Source organism: Taudactylus pleione, unplaced genomic scaffold (assembly GCF_031769625.1).
Source record: "Taudactylus pleione unplaced genomic scaffold, aTauple2 ptg000117l, whole genome shotgun sequence".
Lineage (NCBI taxonomy): Eukaryota > Metazoa > Chordata > Amphibia > Anura > Myobatrachidae > Taudactylus > Taudactylus pleione.
Genome location: NW_028284519.1, coordinates 12,539,076 through 12,566,662, shown reverse-complemented (window position 1 = coordinate 12,566,662; position 27,587 = coordinate 12,539,076). Strand labels below are relative to the sequence as shown.

The 27,587-nt window shown below is 43.1% G+C and overlaps 1 protein-coding gene across 1 annotated transcript in view; it reads left to right on the top strand.

Moving 5' to 3' along the window:
* Positions 1-27,587, top strand: part of NOD2 (nucleotide binding oligomerization domain containing 2) — an 85,918-nt gene that overhangs the window by 34,563 nt on the left and 23,768 nt on the right. Inside the window, 3 exon segments of the mRNA XM_088471951.1 lie at positions 6,126-7,775; positions 7,778-7,916; positions 23,807-23,890. Of these exon segments, the coding sequence (XP_088328077.1) occupies positions 6,126-7,775; positions 7,778-7,916; positions 23,807-23,890 (1,873 nt within the window).

Sequence of the window (27,587 nt, the reverse complement as noted above, 5' to 3'; positions counted from 1 at the left end):
CCTGGATACTGACAGCCATTAGTTTTTCGCTCTGGATCTCTCTCTTCTTTGAGATGTACTTATCATGTTCTATGGCAGATTCTATGAGGGTATGTATTGTGACTCCCCTCCAGCCAGGTTGTGAGGTCTGAACCCGAGTCTTTAAGTTTTCTTTAAGACTGTCCATGAGTACCGTGACTATCATTCCCCTGTGGTGAGTGCTATCTTTAATATCTTCTATCCCAGTGTACTGGGTGATAGCCTGCAGAGCCCGGTCGCAATAATCTTCTGCAGATTCACTCTCCTTTTGCGTTATAGTGAAAATTTTGTTCCAGTTAACTACTACCAGAAAATATATACCCAATTAAGTTACAATGCGGGAAATGTTACCTTGGTTTACTTGGTCTGTTAAGGGAACGTCATTATCCAATACACAATCCGTGATAAACTTTGTCACGTCGGTATTGCGTGGTAGACAGGCCCTTAACACCACACGCCAATCTTTATTAGTTGGCTCATGAGAACTACCCAAATTATTATTATTTATGATGGAATTCAGTTCTGCTCTTGTCCAAGGACAATGCATTACCACTTCCCTCGTGGGCACTACAACGTTCGCATCTGCATTTCCATTCGGAGCAGTTATTGTCCGAATGGGATGCAGACCGGTAGCGCTGCTAACTTTGACTTTGTTACCTGGCTGGGGGATTAATCTGCTGCTGTTACGTATGGTATTAACGACTTCCTCTACGGGTGCAGAGGGGGCTAGAACTTCCCTTACTGTTACCGATGGAGATGGCGGCACCACTCGTGATTGTTGTGGTGCAGCATCTATCATCTGCACAGCATGGGAAATGGCAGACATTACAATAAGCTCATCATCCACATCATGAACATTTTCTTTATGGTTGCTTAAGAGAGGGTACAAATTGCTTGTTACATTTTTATGGGTATTTTTGATAACTGTACTTGCACCTCCATCCACATAAGGTGGAGTGCGTGAACTGCTGGCAATACTTTCCACAATGCTACCTTGCTGCACGTGCGCGCCATTTTGCGGCTCACCCGCATTGCAATATTGCGTCGCGAATGTATTCTCTGGCAATGCGCTCGCAATGCTAGTTTGCGTCGCTTGCGCATTTTTAAGCCACGCATACCCTTCATGCTGCCACAACTTTAAACATTCATAATATTTGACCTTTTTCTCTCGGGAGCGCATCAGACTGATGTGACATTATTATATTAGACATTATCTAATACATCTTTATCAAAACTACCAATTCTGGGAAACGGTCTAACACTCTTCATCGTCATTTTAAACCATACATCACAATACCTTATTGCATAAGTACCATACTTAGTATGCATAATATGACAGGACGGTCCAAGCGGCGCTTCCATTAGCAGCACATCATTGTCTAACATCTCTATTGTTTGCATGGCTCCCATTCTGAGACAACTCCTACGTTTTTCAATAAAGATTTAAACTGGTGAAAGACAGTCAAGATACTTTCACTTACCTGTGGATGATTTAAACGGCAGCGCCCACACACCTGTGAAGATTTGAAGAAGGGTACTCCACACACCCGGATAAGATTTAAGAAGGCAACTTCCACGCACCTCTCTACAATAAAGACAACATGTACACCTGCTACTGTGTATACAACGGTAAGCTGCTTACCGAGCGGCTAGCACTTAGCCCTTAAAGGTCATACGGTACCTCTAACTTTAGGGAACAAGTTACCCCTACCAACAAATACTCACTGTTACACACTTTTTTCCTGCGCAGAAAAATACATGTTAACCCAGATATTGACAACAATTGAAAAGAATGTAAACCTCAACGGCTTTGTTAAACACGTGGCAGCACAACCGGAAGTATGTATACACTATTGTGCGACCAGTCGCATACACAACAATGCGACTACCACACAACCATATGACAACCATTAGCTGCGTACACAAAAGTGCGTCTTGACTGTGTGCAAAACTGCGACTCAGCCGCGTGCTCAATACTGCGGCACCCCTCTAAACATAAGGTTCTATCAACAAAGGAAAACAAACTTTTTCCTCTCTTGTCCCTGGATTCTAGTCAGCGTCCCTGGCTCACACGAAAATGGGTAGCGATTTCTCAGCACCGAGCGGTTGCAGGTAAACCCTGCATGTGGCCACTCCACCCTTTGGTGAGATATCGATAACCGTATGTATCATGTGAGTAGGTAAGTGACTTCACTATGAGCCCCCAATTAAGGATATTGAATTAGAACCTCTATACACTCCTGCCTATACCTTCTACTATCCTGCCTATACCTTCTAACATCCTGCCTATAAACCTCTAAGGATGACGCTATTTTGCGTACGCAGTCATATAGTAAATAAAGACTCCAGACCTTTTACCTGTGGTTCCAAAGCACAAAGTGATATTTCAAGTAAAAGTACAGTCAGGTACATGCTATGATCTAAGTACAATTTAGCGCAAAGAATTATACAGACCCAAGTACAGTTATACATACGCAGGCCTTCTGGACCAGATGTAGGATCCAGCAAGAAACCCCCGTCAATCAGCATTCAGCAAGAAGACTCAGACTGGGGTCACAACACACATGTTTATACTCTCACAGAAACAGACAACACAATAGAGAGGCTTGTCGCTGATGCCATTGGTTCCCAGGAGGATGCATCTTTTGCAGAGCATTTAACGGTTGATTCAAATAGACACAGTCCAGCCTCTAACAACTGGTTGTCTCTGGTTTCCTGCCTCATGCTCATCCTAACAGTTGGTCATATAATGTACATTTCGGTGCTTTAAGTCTCTGCGGTCCATAAGTTGAGAATGCATGTTGCGATCTTCACACTGACGATATCAGAATGCTGTTGAAAGAGTGCAGATCAGTATAATATCAAACATGACTTACTTATTATGTATTAAACCTTAGCTACCAAATAACCTTTATTTGACAGCAATTATAATAAATGAACAAACTTGAATCTTATACTTTAAAGCTTATGAGACCTTTTAGGTGAATATGTACTGTGTAAGTATTTGGGGTTTGATATAAAGACGCTAGTTAACTTGGGGCAGATGCGTGCGCATGCAGCTAATAAACAGCGTTTTCATACAGGATCTTATGCATTCACTAATATGCGACTAGTTAACAGCGCAATTGTGCGTATTAATGTGTGTATGAGAAATGGTGAAAGATGCAATCGCATGATGCTAATAGTAATATCGCCATATGTACTTAAGTGTGAGTCTACCTAAAATGGCGCTTGGGCGGCCATTCGCAAATGCGATCTCATTTTCTAAAATGGCGTCTTCCGGCCAGTCGCAAGATGGCATCTGTACGATCTAATTTTAAGCTGATCTTATCTCAGCCAATTATCCAGCTTCGACACAGTGATACTTATTCCTGCTGATCCTGCCCATTGCGTATGCGTGACCCGAGCTCACACATGTGCATGGCCGCAGGGCATGCAGTATGGAGGAGCCAGAGACAGCTGATTGGATCCCTCTTCACAACCCGGTTGTCACAGTGCGCCGGACCTCGGCTTCCACTTACCGGGTCCGGCAGCACTTGAACCTACGGCGGGCGGGGAGTCTCCGGCGCCTGCTGCCTTGACATCTCCCCCAAGTCCCCCGCATACCGGCTGGAACTGCAGGTGGCCGCGGCTCTCCTAGGAGTGCGTGCGCGCTGTCCTGCAAAGTCATTTAAAGGCATAGGTGCGTTAAACATGAAGTCACGTTTGGCGCGAGATTTGAACTTCCTCTATTAGAGGAAGTCTCTGGCACCAGACAGGTGCCAGAGTATAGGCTCCATTTCATACTCCAGCGTTCATAGTACTTACCTGTTATCCTGATCTTGGCCTTGGCTTGTTTGTGACTCCAATTTCGTCTGACCCCTTTTACTGCTCCTGATAACTGGTTCTGACCTCGGCTGCTTCCTGTGACCCGTTTACGTCTGCTCCCTGGTTCTGTCTCGTCTGTTTGGTTCTGACCCAGCCTGTTGACTACGTTTATTCTTCTGCACCTGATCCTGTGTCTACCAGCACCTGTATAAGGGAACCGAGCCTGAGGGCTGCGACCTGTGTGTCGGACACAGCCGAGCCCATACCTTCTTGCGAGGGTCCCTGGTGAATACCACCAGCACATTAGACTCCACGCCTTAGGTATAGGTCTAGCCAATTCCCTAAATACGGGCCGCATCCACATTCCATCCAAGAGTTGTGACACCGGTGCTCCCTCCCATAGAAGTGGCATGAACTCCGGGAACCAACGCCATCTGAAACTTTCAGCTTTAAGAGTTTGCTGAATATTAGGCAGCTCCATTAGGCCCCTAATTATGAATGGGCCCGTTACTAAAAACACGGGGAAACTGGCATTTCTGCATGTGTAATGGGCCTATTCGTGATCAAGAATAGGCCCCCAGTCACTAGTTACAAGGCACTTTTGCTAATAGGAAGGGTTTAACTCTAATCAGCTTACCAGTCTTACCTTGCACTTGAAATAAATGCACATAAATCCCAACCCTATGCTTATACAACCACTACTGCCCTTGGGATGCGTTTGGCAATCGGAATGCCGATGCTTACATTACCGGTGCCAGAATACCGATGTCGGTCAGAATCCCAGCGCCAGCATCCAGACCGCTGGAATGCCGAAGGTAAGTAGAGGGGTGGGGGGGAAGGTTAGTGTTAGGCACTAGGGAGTGGGTTAGGGTTAGGCACTAAGGGGGGAGGGTTAAGTTTACGGTGTGGGGAGGGGGAGGTTAGGGTTAGGCACCAAAGAGGGAGGGCTGGGTAGGGAGATGGGGAGAGGGGGAGGGTTAGCACACCAACCAACAAGTGTTGGTATGTTAACCCTGTCGGGATCCTGGCATCGGAATTCTGGCTGCCAGGATCCCAACTGTCGGTATTTCATACTGATTCCCTGCCCTTTGCTTTTCATATCTTTTCCATGCAAACCATAATTACGTTTATCTAGGACTACAACCTGCATATCACCTACTATATAAAAGCGAAAAATTGTCCTTCTGTCTTTCTATACAAATCCACAGTTTACAAGCCACGGTAGTGAAATTTTACATACTTTCGTATTAAAACACGGTGGAGGCAACTAAAAAAATTTGAAAGCAAAATTAATGACTGTTAATTTTTAAATAATGAAAAAACACAATTTTTGCAAAGTATTCGCCCTTTACAGGTCAGGTACAGAATTCGAAAAAGGATTTAGCTTATCTACTATTTTTTCTTTTCTATCTTCTCTACAATATAAAAGCGAAAATTTGTCCTTTTTGTATTTCTATACAAATCCACAATTTAAATTAATTACTGTTCATTTTTAATTAATTAAAAAACACAATTTTTGCTGGACGCTCATTGTGGGGCCTCATGGCATATGGGGGTAGGGCCTCGGAGCAAGCGTTTTGTGTTGTCATGTTTTGTCATGATCTTAATGTTTATTATCGAAGAGAGCTTTAGCAGGCTTTGCCAGCATTCTCAGCTATCTGACTATACCACATTACGCAACAACATTCACTTTTTTCTTCCAACTGTGTCAATAGAATGACTTTGCAAGGACCCTGCTGTACTGTGAGCTGCCAAAATATTACACATGGAATGTTTCTCGAAAAGTTTTTATGCACAGAAAACAGGGAGTCGCTGTAGATGGTCATCCTGGTATCAGAGCAACAGAAGCTCTAGGCCATGTTTTCACTGTACATCCGACAAATTTTGAATGCTTCTATCTCCGAAATTTGCTTTACACCGTTACAGGCCTACTTTCTTTGAAGACCTTAGGACTGTTGATGGGGAAGTTTGTCACACTTTTCGTGAGGCCTGCCCAAGGAGAGGTTGGTTGGAGGATGATGTGTAAACAAACATTCTTAAAATCCCAGGCAACACCAGGTACTCCAGCTAGTAGTATATAAATATACTTTAGATTCAATAATTTATTTTAGTTAGTCATCATATTTCTGTGTTTCTCAATATTAACTTTTGAAAGGTTTTTTTTTCACCCAGCTGACTAAGAAGATAGTGTGCTCTTTTATTTTTTAAAAATTTTTAAATATGTTGATATACTACCAATAAGTTAAGAATAATTTTGTATAACACTATCATTTCTTTTGATTTGTATGTTTTTTTTTTAGTTTGCCTGGCATATCAGAAGAAATTGAAAAACACTGTTTCTGCCCAGACAAAGTTCCTTAGCACCTATGATGGATCTGAGAACATGTGCTTGGAGGATATCTATACAGAGAATGTTCTGGAGATACCAAAAACTTCAAACATGTCAGAACATATTCAAGGTTCCCAGAGCCAAGGACTTCTTGACATTTTTAACTCTCAAGGACTTATTAATGAAAAGGCAGACACTGTTCTCATACTTGGAGATGCTGGGAGTGGTAAAAGTACCTTGCTACAGCAAATCCAACATCTTTGGGCTGAAGGTCGAGCATTTAAAAAATTCAGCTTCATCTTCCCATTTAGTTGTAGAAGGTTGTGCTGTATCTACAAGCCGATTTCTCTAAAAACACTTCTCTTCGAGCATTGTTGTTGGCCATCAGAACAACTTCAGGATGGAATATTCCAGTTCATTCTAGACAATCCTGGCCAAGTGCTCATCTCTTTTGATGGATTTGATGAGCTCAAGTTTGCTTTCACAGATCATATAAAGCATTGCTCTCCTATTGAACCTACAAATGTAGAAAGCGTTGTCTTTAACCTGATTCAAGGAAATTTGCTTAAGGACTGTATGAAAGTAGTAACCAGCAGACCCGATACTGTGACGGCTGATTTGCGGAAATACGTTAAAAAAGAATTTAATTTGAAGGGATTTTCAGATGAAGGGATTGAGTTTTTTATGAAGAAGCATCACCCAGACATGTCGGGTGACATCATCAGTTTGGTAAAAACCAATTCCTCTCTTCATGGACTATGTCACATTCCTGTTTTCTGCTGGATAGTTTCAAAGTGTCATAAGCAACTCTTTGATTGTGGTGATAAGGCACCGCAGACCATGACTGATATGTACTTTCTAACTCTAAAACATTTTTTGCTTCATTCTTCACCAAAGTCAACTCTAAATAAGGACATTCTGTCCGAAAGACTGAATTCAATCAGGCACCTTGGTAAAATATCTCTCAGTGGTCTCTGCCAAGGGCTGTATGTATTTTCTGATCAAGATCTTGTTAATGCAGAGATTACGGAAGAAGATAAATCGTTAGGGTTTCTGGTCTCTTCCAAAATCTTTTCAAACAAGGAACTAATTTCTAATCAATATTATGAATTCCTTCATATCACTTTCCAGTGCTTTTTTGCGGCACTGTACATTGCATGGAGTGACGATGTGGATTCTACTTCTCTATATCAGTTATTTAAATGGAACCGAAAGTCAACAAGAGAGCCGCTCTTAGAAAGACTTCTTCCATGTTTACACCAAATCCAGCAGAGACCAAATAAACCTATGATACAGAATATGGAGATTAGAAATCTCCAGATCACAGCAACATTTGTCGCTGGTCAGTTCTCTTCTGTACTTTATGATGCTTTGCTTGATTCATGGAAGCCAAGTAAACTGTCTAGGAAACATAAAACCATTAAAAGATGTTTGGCCAAAGGTATCCAGAAACACTTTAAGTCAATTCCACCTGCCGTGCGGGATGAAAATAAAAGCATGCATGCTATGCCGGAATTTGTCTGGCTTATAAAGTGTATCTATGAAATGCAAAACATACCATTGTCCGAGAGAGCAGTGGAAGGTCTTGCGGTCGATCACTTGAAGATGACTTACTGTGGGATCGACCTGCTGAATGCACAGCATTGGCATATGTGTTGAAGCATTTAAAGAACCCAGTTGGCATACAGTTGGATCACAATTCTGTTGGTGACAGTGGAATTGGGCAGTTGATACCCTGCCTTCACAAATGTCACGCTCTGTAGTAAGTATGTGCTTTTTTTTTCATACCTTAATATAAATGTCTGTTTTCAAGTTACACTACCTTGCAAGCTTGTGGTGAAAACTATAATGAGTAAACCTTTTGTTCAACTCTGAGGGGGTAATTTAGGTACAGATCTGCCCAGCTATTTTGTTGCTCATGGCGTGGCGTGAGTCGCGCCATGTACTTGTGGCGTGGCGTGCAGGCCTCTGAGTCGCGCCATGGACTTGTGGAATACCGTGGTATTCTTCAACGAAGGATAATGCTATGGCATGTAATACAGTGCTTAACCGCTGGGTGGCGAGTGCTCCACTTTTGTAATTGCATGTAATATAGTGCTTAACCGCTGGGTGGCGAGTGTTCCACTGTACTGAATGTCTTGTGCAGAATGCCATAATGTTAAACTTACAGTAAATTGGGTGGATATCATATTCACAGCATTTTCATGAACGCACAACCCATACTGTATTTTTAATGTCGCATAATATACATATACAGTATATAGTACTGTACCGTACTGTACGTAACATCTTATAACAGGATGCAAATCACTGCACATACTGTATTGTACATACGGTACGGTGCAGTAACTGAATAGTAGAGAAGTTGCCGGAGTTGTTGTCACGGTATAACCGATACTGTAGATTAATGAGATGCACGCACAGCTTTCACTGATATGGGATGCATTACAGTATGACAATTTTTATTTTTTTTATTAAAAAACAGCAGCGGGAGGAGTGCACAAGGATGAGGCCACTCTCTGTGGTTCACTGTAGCTGTCGTGTGGGCTAGTGGTTAGGTGATCACTTTGGTAGAATTATGGTCCGGGGTTCGATCCCTGGAAAAGAATATACCGTACCGTACTGTATTTTTTTTTTTGTCACTGTCTGCTCTGGACACTATAGTGAAACTTGTTTAAAAGGCTATAGTGTTGTTGTTTAAAAGGCTGCTTAAAAGTAAGACATTACAAACAGATTGTGTGTTTCAATAGTGCAAAACTTTCGTCAATGTCTGCGCTTTCGTCAATCGGATTTCATGCGCATGCCCAGTGGAGGGCTTACAGTGGGATCTGTAGTGCCCAGAGAGGGCTCTGTATTTCACTGAATAGTGATTTCATACTGTGGCTATGGTGGCTGACAGGGCTCTGCATCTGCAAACTGACGGTGCCATACAATTTAGCACCACAGAATAGTGATTTCATAACTGCAGAAACTGCTAGTGAATCTACTGTCTAGAATGTGAGACAGGGCTCTGCATCACATACTGTGCGCCCAAAAACCGCAAAACGCAAACATGCGACAACGCATATGCGGTCTCAGCCTTGTGCACTATGGCTATGTCCCTTGGACTGTGTCTGAGAGTGGTTTCCGTCTGTGAGAGAGTGCTCTGTGTTCAAAGCTGACTGTGCGTTTGCTGCGCAAAATAACGTTGCATCGCAAACTGATGACATTGGTGATGCTGCTCCAACCTAAGTATGGTAGTAGTGGGATCTGTATGAGAGAGAGCTCTCTGTATTACACGGTTGGCGCTATGGTGGCTGTCAGCCATCTGCGATGGATTAGAAATGGAGGGGGGTACAATGGGATCTGTGGCGCCAAGCCATACGCCATGTAGCGCTATGCTATCACTGAGCATGCGCAGTTGGCTGTATTACTGCAGTCGGTACAGTATTTGTACTCTATGCTATTGCATTTCCATCTCTGGTGGGCGCATGCCCAGTAGGAGGGTTGCGATGGGATTTCTGGCGCATGCCCAGTGAGCCGAGAGTCATACACAGTGCATCAGGTCCCTTCCCCCAAAGCAAGCCAAGAGCCTCACATTACCATAATAAAGGCAGCTTTGTTAATCCATTTACTGTAAGCAGTCAGCTCTGCCCTAGTGTCCTGAAAAATGCTACGAATTGTCACTACCATCTTAGTACATTTACCCCCTAATATATAAAATGTACTGAGTTTAGTAAAAAAAAAAAAGTGCTAAATGGGTATGCAGTAGATCTGGGCATGCGCCTGAGATACGATGACGTACAGTATTGTAGGAAACACTCAAGCCAGGTGCAAACTTGGTATTGCAGGCGGCTGTAGTGTAATGGTAAATAATCAAACCAATACATTACGCTGCCTGTACAACCCTTTTGCGGGTTCGAAGCTTGAAAGGTTTCACTTTTTATTTTTTATTAACAAGGTTAGACTTTTTGGTCAAAGTACTGTGGCATAGAAATACCAGAATTTCTGGATAATGTACTGTATTAGTGAAGATTTAAAACAAAATAAAATTACCGTATACAGTATGTACTTTAAAGGTCTCGAACCAGCGGGACAAGAAAATGGTAGATGCAGTAGGGCTAGGCATTAGCCCCCTAGACTACTGCATCTACTGTACTGTAGTTCCTAGAGTCAGGGAATCACTACAATGTCTACCGTATTGTACTTACAACTACAGTTATAAGTACCGTATAATACAGACAACTGGGCATGCGCAGTGCTATGAGACTCAATACACCACAGTGTAGCGCGCAACTAGCAATGCGGTATACTGTATGGCGTACCGTATGGAACAACAAACTACAGTACTGTAGCTGGGCACATCTACAGTACAATAGATTGATTTTTGTAAGGGTTGGATAACAAGACTGAACTACAGTACTATAGTGAACATTAAAAAAATAAATTAAATTATCAAGGTCTCGAACATAAGGAGAGAAGTGTAAGCAAGACGGATCACCTAAGCCCTTGCTCACAAGTCTCTCCTAGTCCTCTACAGTACTTTATGTGACATCTACAGTACCATACGATGAAGTACAGTACTCAGGCGTCTGTAGCGTAGAGGTAAGAAATCGTACTTCTACATTGCAGACGTCTGTACAACCCGGGTTCGAAACCAGGAAGCTTAATAATGAAGCTTTTCATTATTATTAGACAGTCAAGGTTACACTTTTTATTTTTAATATTATTATTAAACAGTCAGTGTAATAATAACACACTTTCACTGTGTGTGAATCATGACCCGGTACTGTACAGTATGATATTCCATACTGTATGCCATGGCGTACAGTACATAGCCATAGTGCTACAAGGGTATGGCTATGGCGCAGCACCACTGGCAATGCATTGCAACCCCGCCACTGGGCACAAGCCAGAGATCCTATTTGTACCGTAACCCATCAGAACTGGCTATAAGTTACCACAACGCAAACTGTGCTGACATTGACGGAATTTTGCGGTTTAAATGCAGAGTCAGTTTGTACTATAGAGACCCCTCTCTTATACACAGTCAACTATCAGTTACTAAACATATTAAATTACTAATGTTACCAAGTCTAGGACAGCATTTTCATTGATGCAAGTTAGCGCTCTGCATCTGCCCTACAAACTGCTGTTAGTCCACTACTGGAGCACCTTATGTAGTAATGAATTTACTATTGTGTATACTGTGCAGTACTGTAAGTCTCGGACAGTGCAGAATGGCACTAGTGTGAAAATTCAACAGTACTGTTAGCAATACAGACAACTGGGCATGCGCCATAAAATAGCGCTACTTAATGTATGGCTTGGCTCCACTGGACATGGGGCACACATTCCATTGTGATTAAAGTCCGACCACTGGGCACACGCAGACATTGACGCAATTTTGCGGTTTAAACGCGCAGTCAGTTTGATATACAGAAACCAGTCTCTTTAACAGGGCCCATTGCCACTTGATGGTCATAATAAATCGCTATAATGTCCGCGTTCATGTCAGCGCCGGCATTGACGCAAGTTTGCGTTCTAAGGTACAGTACTGTATGTACAATAATAAAAATCCTAGTTTCGCTGTTTGACTCCCGAAGCACTGGGCAGACATGCGCTCCACATGTACTGTACTGAATACTTAATATTTTAAGTGAAGATATTAAAAATAAATTAAAAAAACATACTGTATTTTCAAGGTCTCGAACCCACGGAACAAGAAGAGAGGAGAAGCAGTGAGACTAGGCATTAGATTGCTAGGCCACACGCTTCACCCATTACTAGAGTTCTGTAGTTTGTAAAGTCTAATGTCTAAGCTTCTGTCAAACAATCATCGGCCGGTGATACAGAACATACCGTACAGTACATTGGAAAGTGACACCTGGTGGGCAAAATGTTGTATTACACGTAATGAAATCACATGCATGCGCTATGTAGTTTAGGAAAAGTGACACCTGGTGGGCAAAATGTTGTATTACACGTAATGAAATCTGACGCATGCGCTATGTAGTTTAGGAAAAGTGACATCTGGTGGGCAAAATGTTGTATTACACGTAATGACTTTTTTCACTAATAAACTTTCTTTGTGGCGCGACTCATGGCGTGGTGTGTGGCACGCCATGCGTGGCGAGAGAGATAGCGCTGTGATGCCACGTTATAGCTGGGCACATCAGTATCACTCTTGCACAGCACAAGTGCCGATCTGACATCACAAAACTGTGTTGAAGGACATTTTACTTGGATTATTTGTGAAGTCACAAACTGGAAAACATTTTAGCAGTAAAGGCTGAGACAATCTCCCAACTTCCAAAACATATGTGAAACATGAATGAGGTTCAGAGGTGCAGTATAGTATAATGGGGGAAAGGGGGAGGTGGTGTTGTAGTTTAATGAGGGCATATGCCAAATGTTATAATGAGCTTGGTGAAATTGAAGACTGTGGATATTTGCCTGTATTCAGAGTTGATTGCATCTATGCACGGCCCCCATCCATTCGTTTGTGGAAGTAGCTGTATTGACAGTCAGTACACATTTGCAATAGCCCTATCCTTGGTGTAAGAGCTGAGTCTGAGATCAGCAAGGTTTCTGCGCACACCTACAGTTACTCTAAATAACCTGAATTTCCACCTACACACCAACTACGTGCCTTTGGACCACTTGGCCAAATGTGCAAATTCCCTGTTGCTGCCCAGGTACACCCATTAAGTCTCATGTGGAAATGTGACTGAGATATGTATGACTCTGCATCTCTCATAGCTGCTCAAAGGTGCCAATGCTCAGCACAGACGCATGTGCAGAACAGGTCCTGCGATCTTGCTGGCAGACCTCCCTAGCAGCAGCGTGATTGACATGCCACTTTAGAAACCGCTGCTCTATTGTATTCTAGAAAATGATAGACATAATCTAAATGTTTGCTATGGGTAACACCACAACTTGTCTGTTTAAGAAGCTTAAGTAAATCTTCCCCTATGGGGCCTATTCATCATACCTAAAGTTTCTCTGGAGGTAATTAGGTTTAGAACTCGCATGGAGTTCTACCTAATTACCAGAGGAATTCATCATTCCTCCTCCCCATAACTATCTATTGCGAAAAGATGTTATTTTTGCAATGACAGCTTTTCTTGAAATAGATAGTTATCCTTCTCTACTCTACCTTACCGCAGCTGCAATCTGTGCTGTGCATGCGCTGTTACATCTGTAAAACCAGCGCATGCGCAGCACTGCCTACAGATGCAATAAGTTTGTGTCCCTCCTCTGCTCACCTCCTCTATGTTCAGCACTTACCTGTCTGCGCAGCAGCCTCCAGCTCTGTCTGCTTGCTGTCACGTATTCTCCCAGCAGAGCACAGTATTATTTAGAAAAAAAAAAAAGTTTTTTTTTTCTAAACTTTATTGTGTTCTGCTCGGGAGAACACTTGACAGCATAGCAGACGGAGCCAGAGAAGAGACCAGAGTGCAGGAGGGAGATGCCAGGGGACCTGCCCAGCTGGAAGCAGGTACGTGTTACCTACTATACGCCACCTCAAAGTGGCGGATAGTAACACCATCAAATTCCGAAAATACATAATTTTCGGAATTTGATGAATACTATAATTTCCATATCCCCATACTAATGTATGGGGAGTGTGGAAATTAACGCAGGGGGACTTAGCAAGGAGATATCAGTGATATCTCCTGGGCTAAGTGTGTTCCTGAATACTAAAATAATGTTAATTAAGGAAAATGTCCTTAAAAGAATTATTTTAGTGTTGATGAATAGGCCCCTGAGTCTTAAATGTGAAAATACTTGTGGGGAACTGTATCAAGCCTTGGGGGGTATTCATGAAAGCTTGGAGAGAGATAAAATTGTGAGAGATAAGTACCAACCAATCTGCTCCTAACTGCCATGTTACTGGCTGTGCCGATTGGTTGGTACAGTATCTTTCACAGTTTTATCTCTGTCCAAGCTTTCATGAATACCCCTCTCGAAGAGAGATAGAGTGGAGAGTTGCCCACAGCAACCAGTCATCTCCTAACTGTCTTTTATCTAGCACAGACTATGAAATGACAGTTAGAAGCTGATTAGTTGCTTTGGGTAACTTCTCCACTTTATCTCTCTCCAAGGCTTGAAACATCTCCCCCTTTATCTCTCCACCATAAACCAAATTCAACTTGTAGTGATGTTAGTGATGTAAAAACATCTTTAGCAACAGGACCCAGCGGGGGAGCCAGCATCGGCAAGTGCATACAGGGCCGACAGTGGATGTCACTGATGACGCGCGGGAGCACGCATCATCTGCAACATAGTGGGTACACACAAGACGATGTGCCCGACATATCGCTCCGATGAGATCCAGTCTAAAGATCTACAGTAAAAAGGTTGACAATGTTTAGATAGACACCAGATGTTAGACAGTCAATAGGTCAACAGCGACAAAACGTCGACACACTAAATGTCAACATGTAACAAGGTCGTCATGTACAAATAGTCGACAGGGTCAAAAGGTCGGCACAAAAATGGTTGATGCATTTTTTTTGGTTAGGGTTAGGCATTTACCGAAGGATTAGGCACTTACCCTGATGGTTAGGGTTAGGCACTTACCCTGATGGTTAGCGTTAGGCACCTGGAGGGAGGGTTAGGCTTAGGCACTAGAAGGGACAGTTAGGGTCAGGCACCTACCCTGGCAACCATTTGTGTGTTGACCTTTTGACCATGTCGACATTTTGTCCCTGTTGACCTATTGACTGTCTAACATCTGGTGTCTATCTAGACATTGTCTACCTTTTTACTGTAGATCTTTCAATCCACACCCACTCCAATCCACTGGATCGGACAACATATTGTCTAGTGTGTACCCAGCATAATAGTTCAAATGGTTAAATAGCAAGGAGCTTGCACTGTATAGTTCATTCTTATATTTCACTCTCTAATTTTACTCATATCGGTATGTGGCCATTAGAATAGTCTCTACACAGGGAAATAGCTAGGGAGAGGCAGGCGGGGCACGTAACCCAGGTTACAGAACCGGGAAACCAGAGCTGTGATCTGGGTCCTGGGTAGTAGGATTGAGCTGGGATGGGTGAATGGTTTAGAATACTTTTGAGCCAATATCCGGCCAGACGAATAACCTTTGATGCAGCTGGCTCCCGGCAAATGGCACCGGGGTTAGGTGGGTCGGAGGAGGCGGAACTGGTTCCATCTCCAAATAGAAGTGATGGAACACAGTTTCGCCCCATTCGGGCCCACTTTAACCCCTGGTGGTCACTGATGCTCTCTGTATTGTATGGTGATCACTGATGCTCTCAGTATTTTATGGTAGTCACTGATGCCTTCTGGAGTATATGGTGGGCACTGATGGTCTCTGTATTGTATGTTGGTCACAACTACTCTCTGTATTGTTGGGCGGTCACTGATGCTCTCTGTGTTATATTGCAATTATATTGCAATCACTGTTAAGCACTCTCAATTATACAGTAGTCACTGTGATGCTCTCTGCAGTATACGGTGGTCACTGAAGCTCTCTGAATTATATGGCGATCACTGTGATGTACTCTGCATTATATGGCAGTCACTGCAATGCTCTGTGGTGGCTGGGGTAGTGTATTACAGGTAGCAATACTTCATTTGAGTTTTGAGACAGTGGAGCCTGCATGCTCCATTTGAAAGTGAAGACACAGCAGAAACACAGAATAAATGCAGCAGGTGCTGTCACCTTAATGTAATGGGTTTTGACCTCACACTACAAACATTTCAATCTTTACAATGTTGACATCTGCATTCAAGCAAGCCATGGATGACTACTATCTACTCAAGCTGAGCCTTTGCATCGGGTTACAGAAAGTTTAGCTTCACCCCTGGCTCTACATTAGAAAATGGCTGCATAGGAATGTGGAATTTAATCTCTAAAATGTTGATGGCTGGCAACTCATTTTGTTAAAAATGGTTATTTTTCACCACTAAAAACAAAATCTATGTAATTCTAAAATATTGTTGGGAAAAAAAACTTCCATATGTAAATGTGATACATGATGTGATGTGTTTTTTTTTTATTAACACATGTTATATGTCTAAAAGTAAATAACAGTGGTCCAAACCGACTGCGCCCTGTGACTGCAGCCCAGTACACGCTAAGGAGCACCACTCCTCCAGATATACAGAAAGATAAAAATGAAGCGTTCTACAGGCGCTGTCACACCATCCAATTTCTCTCTTCCTTTCTTGGTGTAGGGTTTCTCAAGTAAGGAAAAAGATAAATAATTAAGCCCCAATCAGAACAAGGGGCCTTCAATGTGCTGGGATAACCACCCAGGGGACCACCTACATAAGGTGCCCTATGTTCCTGTAGAAGTTTATTTTATTCCTTTCACCATAAATAACCGTTTCTCCACTGGATAATTTACAAATCCTCCCCATAGGGAATTAACTCACCTGGGACCAGGTATCGACGTTCCCCAAAAGGTTTCTTTAGATCCCTCATGCACAGATGTTTTTATGGATGCATTCACCCTGAGGAAGGACCTATATGGTCAGTAACGCGTTGGTGTTTTATTAAGACTTTTTGCAGCTGTACTGGATTTACCTTTAAACAAGGTCTGAGGAGCGGTGTTGTTGTGCTTCCATCCGGATGAAGTGACTCCAGACTATATTGGTGAATTCTAGTACATGCTGAGAAGCGTATGTCATATTATTTTGACTTTTATCCTGAATAAATGTTTTTAATGGAAAATGGACTCTGAATAAAGGATTCCTGGCTATCCATAAAAACGTCTGTGCATGGTGTACAGAGGTATATAAAAAAACCTTTGGGGAACGTCGATACCTGGTCCCAGGTGAGTTAATTCCCTACGGGGAGGATTTGTATATTATCCAGTGGAGAAACGGTTATTTATGGTGAAAGGAATGAAAGAAACTTCTACGGGAACATAGGGCACCTTATGGAGGTGAGTCCCCTGGGTGGTTATTCAACCACATTGAAGGCCACATGTTATATGTCGATTAAAAAGCAATAAAAAATATTTTTAAATGAATAAAATTATGTACAGTATATTATGTAACTATAAATTAAGAAACAAAGCACTGTATACAGGAAACTAACACAAAAAATAGAGACTTTGGGCATGATTCATTACCGATCGCAACTGTGATTACACATGCAATTGGCCGATTGTTGCGTTTTGCACATGCGTATGCATCGCAGTGTGCGTGCGCGAAGACTTCAGTGCAAAAGGATTGTGATCAAAGTGACTACGCAGACCCGTCGCTCAGTGATTGACAGGAAGTGGCCGTTTAGGGGTGGTGACGGGGGGTGGTTGGCAAAACGCAGGCATGTCAGTGCGTTTGAACGCTGTTGCAAGTGTGTGCTTTCACTGCGTGCGATGATGTTTGCAATTCCTGAGTCAGGTCAGACCTTGTGCAAGTGTACGTGAGGCTCCAATTGTACTTGATGTTAATGATGGTTTTGGAGAGTTGCTAAGTATTATGGACGTGTGTAAGGTAAAGTGGGCATCCTTATATTAGGCTGCAACGGCATAGTGATTGCAGTCATTAGCATATTTTGGCAGTGAGACTGTGCATAATCGCAGCTGCGATCGCAATAGCGATCTGTAATGAATCAGGCCCTTTGTCGCAGAGTTGACCTTAACTATATATCAGTAAAGTTTATTTCCACAATTTCTTAACTACTTTATGTACTGGTTTCCTGAATACAGTGATTCCTCCTATCAGCATTGTATAACCGTACACAGGGGGTGATTCAGCAGTGGACGGAATTGGAGAGCAACACACGAGCGGCTTTGCAATACCATCCTGCTAAAATTCAAATGCTGCAGGAGGCGTCTGAATTGAAGAGATGCCTTCTGTCAGCATCTGCTATCCCAACGCTGCGACCGAGGTTGCAGTCTGCGATCAACATCACAGACCCTGGCTACGTCCCTCCCAAAAAACAGGAGCGACACACCTGTTTCCGGGAACGCAGGCCGTCACCACTCCGCAAACGCCTCTGCCTGTCAGGTAAAAGCATAGGTAGGCCTGCGTGTGATCTTGGACCCCATCAGCCCCTGCGCAGAACTGTTCCTGTGCATGTGCAGATTCTCGATAATCGGAAACCTGCATGAGTATCACCGTCTGCATCCTGCTGAATCAGCCCCATAGTCCAGTGAACAGTTTATGTAATTGAGTGCCATTGCATCCCTGTTTTATTGTTATTAATATTATTATTTTATTTTTCTTCTTTTTTTACTCGTATTTGTTGGGGTGTGGTATAAAAGATATAAAGTTAAAAGGTAGACAATGTCGACAAGGACAAAAGGTCGACATACTAAAGGTCGACATGAAACAATATCGACATGGTCAAAGGGTCGCTGTAAAATTGGTCGACACACAAATGGTCGACACATATTTTTTTCCCTTCACCCTAATCCTCCTCTTGGTGCCTAACCCTAACTGTCTGGACAGGTAGGGTTAGGCACCAGGTAGGTAGGGTTAGGGTTCCTTCTAGTGCCTAACCATCCAGTAATTGGTTAACCCTAACCCTTCCTCCTGGTGCCTAACCCTAACCGTTGGGGTAAATGCCTCTCCCTAATCATCCGGTAAGTGCCTACCCCTAAACCTAATCATAAAAAAAAAGAAAAAATGTTGACCATTTTAGTACCAAACTTTTGACCCTGTCGACCATTTGTACCTGTCAACCTTCTTCCACATCGACCTTTACTGTGTCGACCTTTTGTCCCTGTCGACCTAACATCTGTCTAATATCTGGTGTCTACTGTATCTAGACATTGTCAAACTTTTAACTGTCTATCTATAATCCGGATACCACTTGTTGTTATGCTGTCTGTGCTGGAAGATATGTGCCAAGGCACAAAATATCAGATTATTTTTATTTTTAATAGACTATGCAAGGGGGTTCAACATTTAAATCTGTGCCTGGTAATTAGTAAGTAGTCTTTTCAATATGTATTTTAGGTTTTAAAAATGTGTGACCTACAGAAATAGGAAATATCAGATACTGGTTTTTTGAACATTTTAGTATCCTAACGTTGTAGATTTTCTTTTTCAGCATTTCCTTATTATTTGAGGCCTAGCATTTATATATAAAGCATCCTGTGTGTGCAGATCAATATTTCATGTAATGGACACATATATGATATACTGTAACTAAATAATTGTGTATGATCAGTATGTGCCTAATTCATATCACACATAAATGTATATAGAGGATATTAAAAATAAGTAAATTCTAAGTAATTTATCGATTAATCACAGTAATTATGCTTAGCAGTCATCAGTGGTTCCCAAACTGGGTGCCACAGGGCACGTGCAGGGGTGCCAGGGGATGGTAAGTCCATTCAATTATTTATGGTTAATGTGATAGGCAAAACTGGTGCTGCTGGCTGCCAATCATATCAAATGTGGACAAATAGATATTTCCACCCTGTCTATAACCACATAACTGAACCAAAGACAAAGGGGTAAATTTACTAAGATGGGAGTTCTATCTAAGAAGTGATGTTGCCCATAGCAACCAATCAGATTCTACTTCTCATTTATGTAGCACCTTCCACAAGATAATACTTGGAATCTGGATGCTTGCTTTGGGCAACATCACTTCTTAACAGAACTCCCAACTTAGTAAATTTATCCCAAAGAATGGCAGGTAAGCACTATTTACCTAATTTAATATTTTTTGCTGAGTATCTCAATAAGAAATCTTTGGCCTAGGGGTGCTGTGAAAATATATATTTTAGGTCTCCGTCACTCCAGAAGGCAGTGGGTACCACTGCCTTAAATAGACACTGTTTGAGCAGCTTGGCATGGTGGTAGATAAAGCACATGAATTATAACGACTTGACTGCTTTGGTAGCCTACTGCATTTGTCTGCCAATGACAGGCTCAGCAGTGCCCAAAACTGGGTTTTTACACTTTCCTTCTGTTTTATAATATTAAAATGATTATATGATTAAGATGAATTGTAGGAACTGTTATTCACATTTCTGCTGCCGTAGGCGATGTGCACAGAATTTAATTTCACACACTTTTGAGAAGACAAAGACATTGCAACTTAATCTCTATGGGAAAATGGTCATGGACTCTAGATAAAATACCTTATGTATTAATAATTAATTCCAATGGATTAAATTAACATACAGGGGCAGATGTACTAAGTCTTGGAGAGTGATAAAGTGAAGAGTGATAAACTACTAACCAATCAGCTCCTAACTATCATTTTTCAAACACAGCCTGTAACTTGAGTTAGGAGCTGATTGGCTGGTACTTTATATCTCTTGACTTTATCACTCTCCAATGCTTAGTACATATACCCCAACAGTTTCAAAATACATCAAGCACCTTTGTAATAATAACATGTATGTTCCACATGCATTCAGGTGGACAACTTGTAAAGACCCATCTTCTCCCAGCCTTTTGCCTTAAAAACACATTTAAGTTTATAAGATTATGTTCAGCATCAAAGGATGAGTCCATCTTTTCCCCTTATGTTTGTATAATACACCCAAAATGTGTCATGAGTCCAGCAGAAAATATGTAACAGTAGCTTTTATGGAAGCCTCTACAGCTTAGTGGGTCAACATCAGCAGGTTATAAAACATAGGCATCAATAGGGTGTTGTGAGCTGAATGATCTTCTGACACTCCAGCTGAGGTCTCCAACACACAAGCAGACAAGTTAAAACAGAGATGGACAATATATGGCTGGCGGATTATATGCGTCATGCCAGGTAATTGGGTCCAGCTTGCACGGTGCAAGGCTGGGAGGTAGCGTGGACTCCCCAATGAAATTCAGGATATTTTTTTCTCCAATTTTTTTTTTTTCTTTTTAATGTAACCCCTGCTCCAATGCTGTTACCATTAGTGACTGTCTCAGGAGGAGATACTATATTTTCCGGCAACACCCGCAGTCAGAATGAGAAGGGGAAGTAGAGCATGAATGGGGGCAGATGGTTGGACAAGCCTGCAGAGGGGATGGTGTCCTGAGGAAGAGACTGAGGGGTAAATTTACTAAAGGTCGATTTGGCATTTTGAGTGATTTGAGGTGCGATTTTCATTCGATTTGGCTTCGATTTGGGTTTTGAGTATTTACTAAAGACCAAATCGCATGTAAAATCTGACTTCAAATCGAATTTGGACTCAAATCGTCCTCAAATCGGCCATCGGAAAAACATTGGTACTTTTACATAGCCCAACACACAAAACCCTTTTTTACTATCATTCGATTTGAAATCGACCTCAAAATTGGACTTCAAATCACTCTTCAAATCCCCAGTACAATAGACCTGCTTCATGCTTTCGATTTGAGCATGAGCAGGTCGGAATGACACAGACACATGCAGACATCTGTGAGATGCCTGCATGTATCTGGCTGTAAAAAGCAACAAAATAGTTAAAATTAGAAAAAAAATTTACGTGTGGGTCCCCCCCCAATCATAACCAGCCCCGGACTGCTGAAACCCAGTTCTGGTTGACTAAGTACAGGGAAAAAATGACGTGGGGTCTCCCTGTACTTAGTACAACTAGCACTGGGCTATAGGAAGCAGAACTGGTTCTGTATTTACAGGGAAAAAATTGCGTAGGGTACCCTTGTAAGATCCAGAACCAGCCCTGGACCCTTTCTAACGGGGCACTGATGACACAGCCAGGGGAGCCCTCTCACCGGGCTCCCAGCCTGTAAATCCAGGACCAGCCCTGCTTCCCATAGCCCAGTGCTAGTCGTACTAATTACAGGGAGACCCTATGTCATATTTTCCCTGTACTTAGTCAACCAGAACTGGGTTTCAGCAGTCCGGGGCTAGATCTGATTTAGGGGGGGGACCTCATGGTTTTTATTTTATTTTAACTCTTTACAACACTTTTTACAGCCAGATACATGCAGGCATCTCACTGATGTCTGCATGTACCTGTGTGACCAAGAACTGCTCATGCTGAAAGTGAAAGCATGAAGCAGTTCGTGTGTTGGGGATTTGCAGGTCGTTTCGAAGGATGATTTGCCGTTCGATTCGGACATGAGCATGTCAAATCGAACTGCAAATTACTCTTCAAAACCGACTCACATCGATTTTTTTTTCCAAATCGACCTTCAAATCGAATATTAGTAAATTTGGCAAAATCACTGGTTTACAAAAATTCAATTTGAGTCGATTTGAGAAGTATTAAGTAACTCCTCAAATCGACCTGCAAATCAACCAATAGTAAATTTATCCCTAAGACTGAGAGCCCTTCTAAGGGAGATCTGTCAGAGAGGGGCTAACAGCACAGTGGGTATACTGACAGAGCCCTTCTGTGGGATAGACCGAGAGGCATCCAGAGAGAGAAAGACTACCCGAGAGATCAACAGAGATACCTTGATTGAGACAGCAGCTATAGACTAAGAGACATCCTGAGAAAAAGACCCATCCTGAGAGAGGCTGATCCTTTGGTGAATACAGCACAGATACTGAGTGGGAGAGAGATATCCTGTATATTCCACTGACTGTGGCAAAGTTTTTACTAGTATCAGCACCAGCCTAGAGACTGATTTTGCACAAAGAGATTATACTGGACACCTCTGCATTAACATTGGGACCAGGCCTGTAACTAGGTGTGTGCAACCTGTGCTGTTACACATGGCCTTGAGGGAAGCGCCGTCACTGCCCCATGGCACCTGCATGTAGCTTGCAGACATTAGCGCTACCACAGAGCCGCCTGGAGCATCCCAGACACCGTGTAGCCAGTATAGCATCCCAGAGAGTCCTTAGATCTTCCCAGTCCCCCATGTCTATCTGGTCTTACTCTCCATCATGTCTACTCACCCTGGTCCTCCATACTTACTGCCCCTCCCTATGCTGGCTCCTGACTTTCATTATAAAAGTAAAGCTACTCCTCTCACTTTCGGTCCTCCCATACACCTCCCCCTCATACATCTCTGACCTCATTTTGAGTAGCTCTTCCCAACATTGCCCTTAAATCTGCACTTGACCTTTGCTTCTCCTCCTCTCTGATTACCACTTCTCACTACCCCCCTCCAAAACTTCTCCAGGTGCTGCTCCTCTCATATGGAATAACCACTTCCACCATCTTTCCCATAACCCACCTCTTTACTATGGCTTCTACTACCCCTTCCTGGCAATACTCTTTTTCAGAGCCAGGTTAACGTATGTGGGGGCCCCAAGGCAACTAACTTGTGGGGGCCCTTTACAAATAAAATTGTCAATAAGATACAGTAGGCTGGTGATGTTACTAAAAAGTATATTGTGTAAATACTCCCAGCACTACAAATGTGTTAAATGCACTGTAGTGTTCCCAGTTCACAGTGTGCCACAAACAAACCCCAGTTCACATATGCCACAGTTCTAATGATGTAGCCATGTGTGGGGGGCCCCAGTGTGTGATGGCACCTAGGCAACTGCCCCCTCCACCAAACCTGGGCCTGTGTAATTAGTATCATCCCCCCCACCACTCTCAGCACCTCTGCCCTTTCCTTGTGGATTCTAAGCTCTCACAAGCTGGGTTTCTGTAACATATCTGCATCTTCTCAGCAATCCCTATATGTCCTTCTTCTTTGTCTATGTATGATTTGTAATACTGACTTTTCTGCATTATAGAGTTTGGTAGCGATTTATAAATAAACGTTGACTATGTTGATAAACTGCTGGGTTATTGCCCAATCAAATTAACAGAAAGCTTTCTCTCATTACAGTCTGAGAGATAATAACATCTCTGACAAAGGTCTTGGCAGCCTTATGGAGCATGCTTTACACTGGCCGCACTTCCAGAAGATTGCGTAAGTACTTATGACTTAAATGAAACATGACAGCATTCATATAACTCATCGGCCTATTCATTTGTCAGCTTCTTTAAATTAAATGTATGAGTCACTATTGTATTTATGCATGACACCAAATGTCCCATTGTTAATTGCTAGTTATTTACAGTAATTGTTTTACAGAAAGATTTATTCATGTTTGTAACCAGTAACTTTGTGCACCTATGTCATGGGTGACTCCTGTTACTGTACTATAATCCTGCTTTAATTTGTAGACCATAAAAAAGGGTGAGGGTAAGGGTTGGAATACTTACCTAAATCTGTCGATATTCTGACCGACTGCATCCTGACTGTCGGGATCCCATACCCAACCCATTGTGAGCTGCCTTCCAATTTTTCATTATCCACTTAACTTTTGCTAGGATAAGCCATACAGCCATTGTTCTTGCCCCATAATTTTATTGACATTAAACTAATGTATTTTTTTAATCACTGTGTAACACTTAACTACAACGCACTTTCGTCAGCTACTTGTCTTATCTTTCTGGAGGTTTTGCTACTCTTGCATTTTTATGAAATAGTCACACATCTGTGGAAACATGTAGCTGGTCTAATAGGTAACTAGTGGTTATAAAAGGTAAGATAATGATGTGCTAGTTCGCTAGTAACAGTGACCTATGGAAGTGTGCTAAACAGACACCAGCATTACCATTAGTACAGCCTAGTCCTAACACCGCTGACAGCAGGTTACTGCCCCACTCCCCACTTTTACATGCTGTGTAAAATAAATAAATGGGATGAAAAAGACGCTATTTAGGCTTGTCCATAACAGGCAGATTTGGAGTATTGTTCTCCAGTCCATACTGGAAGGAGAGATAAAGCATGATATACAACAGCTGCCAGCCAGACTCACACACACAGGCCCTCATTCAGAGGCGGTCGCAAGAAGCGATCACTCTCTCTGAATGTGGGCGGCAGCTTCATTTTTGAAGTGCGACCTCCTGGCCGTTAGTAAGCTGTGGGTTACCACCCACAGCTTAACGACCAACAAGGTTGATGGTCGCGATGGTGATCACCATCGCGACCATCGGGGCTTGCGACGAGACCCTAAGGTTGGGTCTCGGCAACCGCAAGCCCCGAGAGCTTTCTACTCTGATGGAGCAGGAAGCTCCCCACTGATATCACTGATGATGTCAGTGCAGCGGCCCACAAAACGGTAGGCGTTCGTTAAGGAATGCCTCCATTTTGGGAACCACCCCCCGGCCCGCCTACTACACGGGCGAGCTGTCGATCAACATCGACAGCCGCCCCTTTGGTAGCGAGCTCCGGAGCGAGAGTTTCTCTGTCGCTCCGGGGCTTGTGCACGTGCAGTGCGGTCGCTGGGCATGCGCAGGACTAACCATCGAGTCGGTTGCAAGCGCATCAGCTCTTGCGACCGACTGTGAATGAGGTCCACAGTGTCAGAGAGTAGGTAGCTGTGCAGGGAAGGGAAATCACTGCAGGATAAGGATGGCCATTGACCATCGGTGATTCATAATCATCTATGGTTTATGGCTGATGTCAAATGTTTTTACCATCAATGAGGGAGAACCAGATGGTTTCCTTCCATCGATGGAACAGGATAACTGAATATATTTTTTAACAACGTGGCGGAACAAGGAGCAAAGCTCCGCTCCCAATGCCTAGGAAGCCCCACCACCTGGTTATGATTGGCCCACGGGCCAATCAGTCAAGAAACAGGGATGACCATCGGCTGGAGAAACCATCGATGGTCATCCATTGCATATTTGGTTATTATTGATGGTCATTTGCTATTTGGTCATTGATTGTAACCATCGATGGTAACCATACCGATGGCCATCCCTACTGCAGTCCATGGAGAGGAGGTAGTGGCTCTAGGAGAGATAAACATAGCTCATTGGTGGCTTAGCATGGGGGGGTAGCTACTGAGAACAGTCAGTGCTATAGTGGGTGTGGCTATGAATCCCAGGGGCCCATCGGGGATCTCCCTGGAGGACCAGTCCGAGCCTGTTTGTATACTTGTCTATGTAAAGTCATCAATAGTTGGTCTGATGTTCTAAAGTCGGTCATTTGGTCGGCTTTCCATCAGTTTCTGCCAAAAAAAAAAAAAACTGACACATAGTAAATGCATCCCCTGATCTCAATCTAAATAAAAATCTATGGAAGGGCTGAAATCTGCTATTGGAAAAAGGAATCCGTCCGATGGGCGTGTAATGAGGGGTCGCAGGCATGACGCAGCAATGGTCTCACACTCAGATGCTTAGGCCAGATTCAGAGGTGGATGCTAATGCAGGTGCCTTTTACCACATCGTGACTCCAACTTTATGCTAATGCTGTGGCCGATGGACATAATAAAGAGACACCAACTCACTGTGGTGCTAATCCGACACTCAGCGCATTAAGACACACCATCTGTCGCACCATCGAACATTGCACCAGCCCTATTGAGGCGCAGATTATCCATCTGAACATGGCCGCCGGTGTCAGTTACCTCCCAGAAACACCCACAGAAATTGCTTCTCTCTGCATCCAAAATTCATTCTGTGACTTCCTTTGGTAACTGAGTGAAAACCACTCAACACTGCATGCACCTCTGAATCAGACCCTTTATTGCGTACATTGGAGGCCATATCCTGACAGAGATTCTGCATCTAGCATGGGGCTGGCGCATGCCTGGATTCTGCTACTCATGGTTGTCACTGCAGCCGCTCAAAGTGGGGATCCCAGCCCTTCCCAATTCAGACGCACAGCTGTACTCCAGGGAAGGGCTGATACTAGTATTAGCATAAAGTCGCAGACATGACTATGGTAAAAGACACTAACATGGTCGCAGCAGCGGGTTGGGTACGGGATGCCGATGCTCGGGATCCCGGCGGTCAGAATTCCGATGCTGGCATCGGACAGGGTTAACATACCGACACCTGTTGGTAAGTATACTAGCCCTACCCCTCACACTACACCTAACCCTCCGTCCCTGCACCCTAAACCTAACCTCCCCCCTAGCACCTAAACCTAACCCTCCTAGTGCCTAACCTTAACCCTCCCCTAGTGCCTAGCCCTAACCCTCCCCCTAACCCCAGTACTTACCGTCAGAATGCCAGTGCCGGGATTCTGACTGGTGTCTGGATTCTGGTGCCGACATTCTGAAAGCCGGCATCCCGAAAGCCGAGATTTTAACTGACTCAGAATCAGCCCCCTTGGCTCAGAACCAAGAACCAGAAAGTAACATGTCAGAATATTGTTGAATAAATCATAAAATATAGCAACAATGAAGAATAGAAGGAAAGCTACTATAGTGGAGCTCTGCGATTTTTGGAAAGCTTTTTTGAGGTGTTATTGCACTGACATCATGATTAACGCCATAAGAATGTGTTCTAGAGCATCCGACCTCCTATGATTCTGTAATGTACAAATGCTGGAATTTTTCTTTTCTTTGTTCTGTTTCCTGTACTGGTTGCTTTGAAATACAAGTAGAAACACAGGATGCAGCCATTGTGTTGTATTTAATCAAACTTGCATATGAAATATTCAACCATTGCGCCTACAAAACATAGAATGACAAAGAGCATGTAAAAGGGAGTAACAAACCTTCTACTAGAATGCCAGTATTACAGGACTGTCAATCATCAGTCTTTAAAGATACTGTAGTTAAGTCTCCTTGAAAGTCTGTAGCTTAATCTCAGTTGTCTAATGC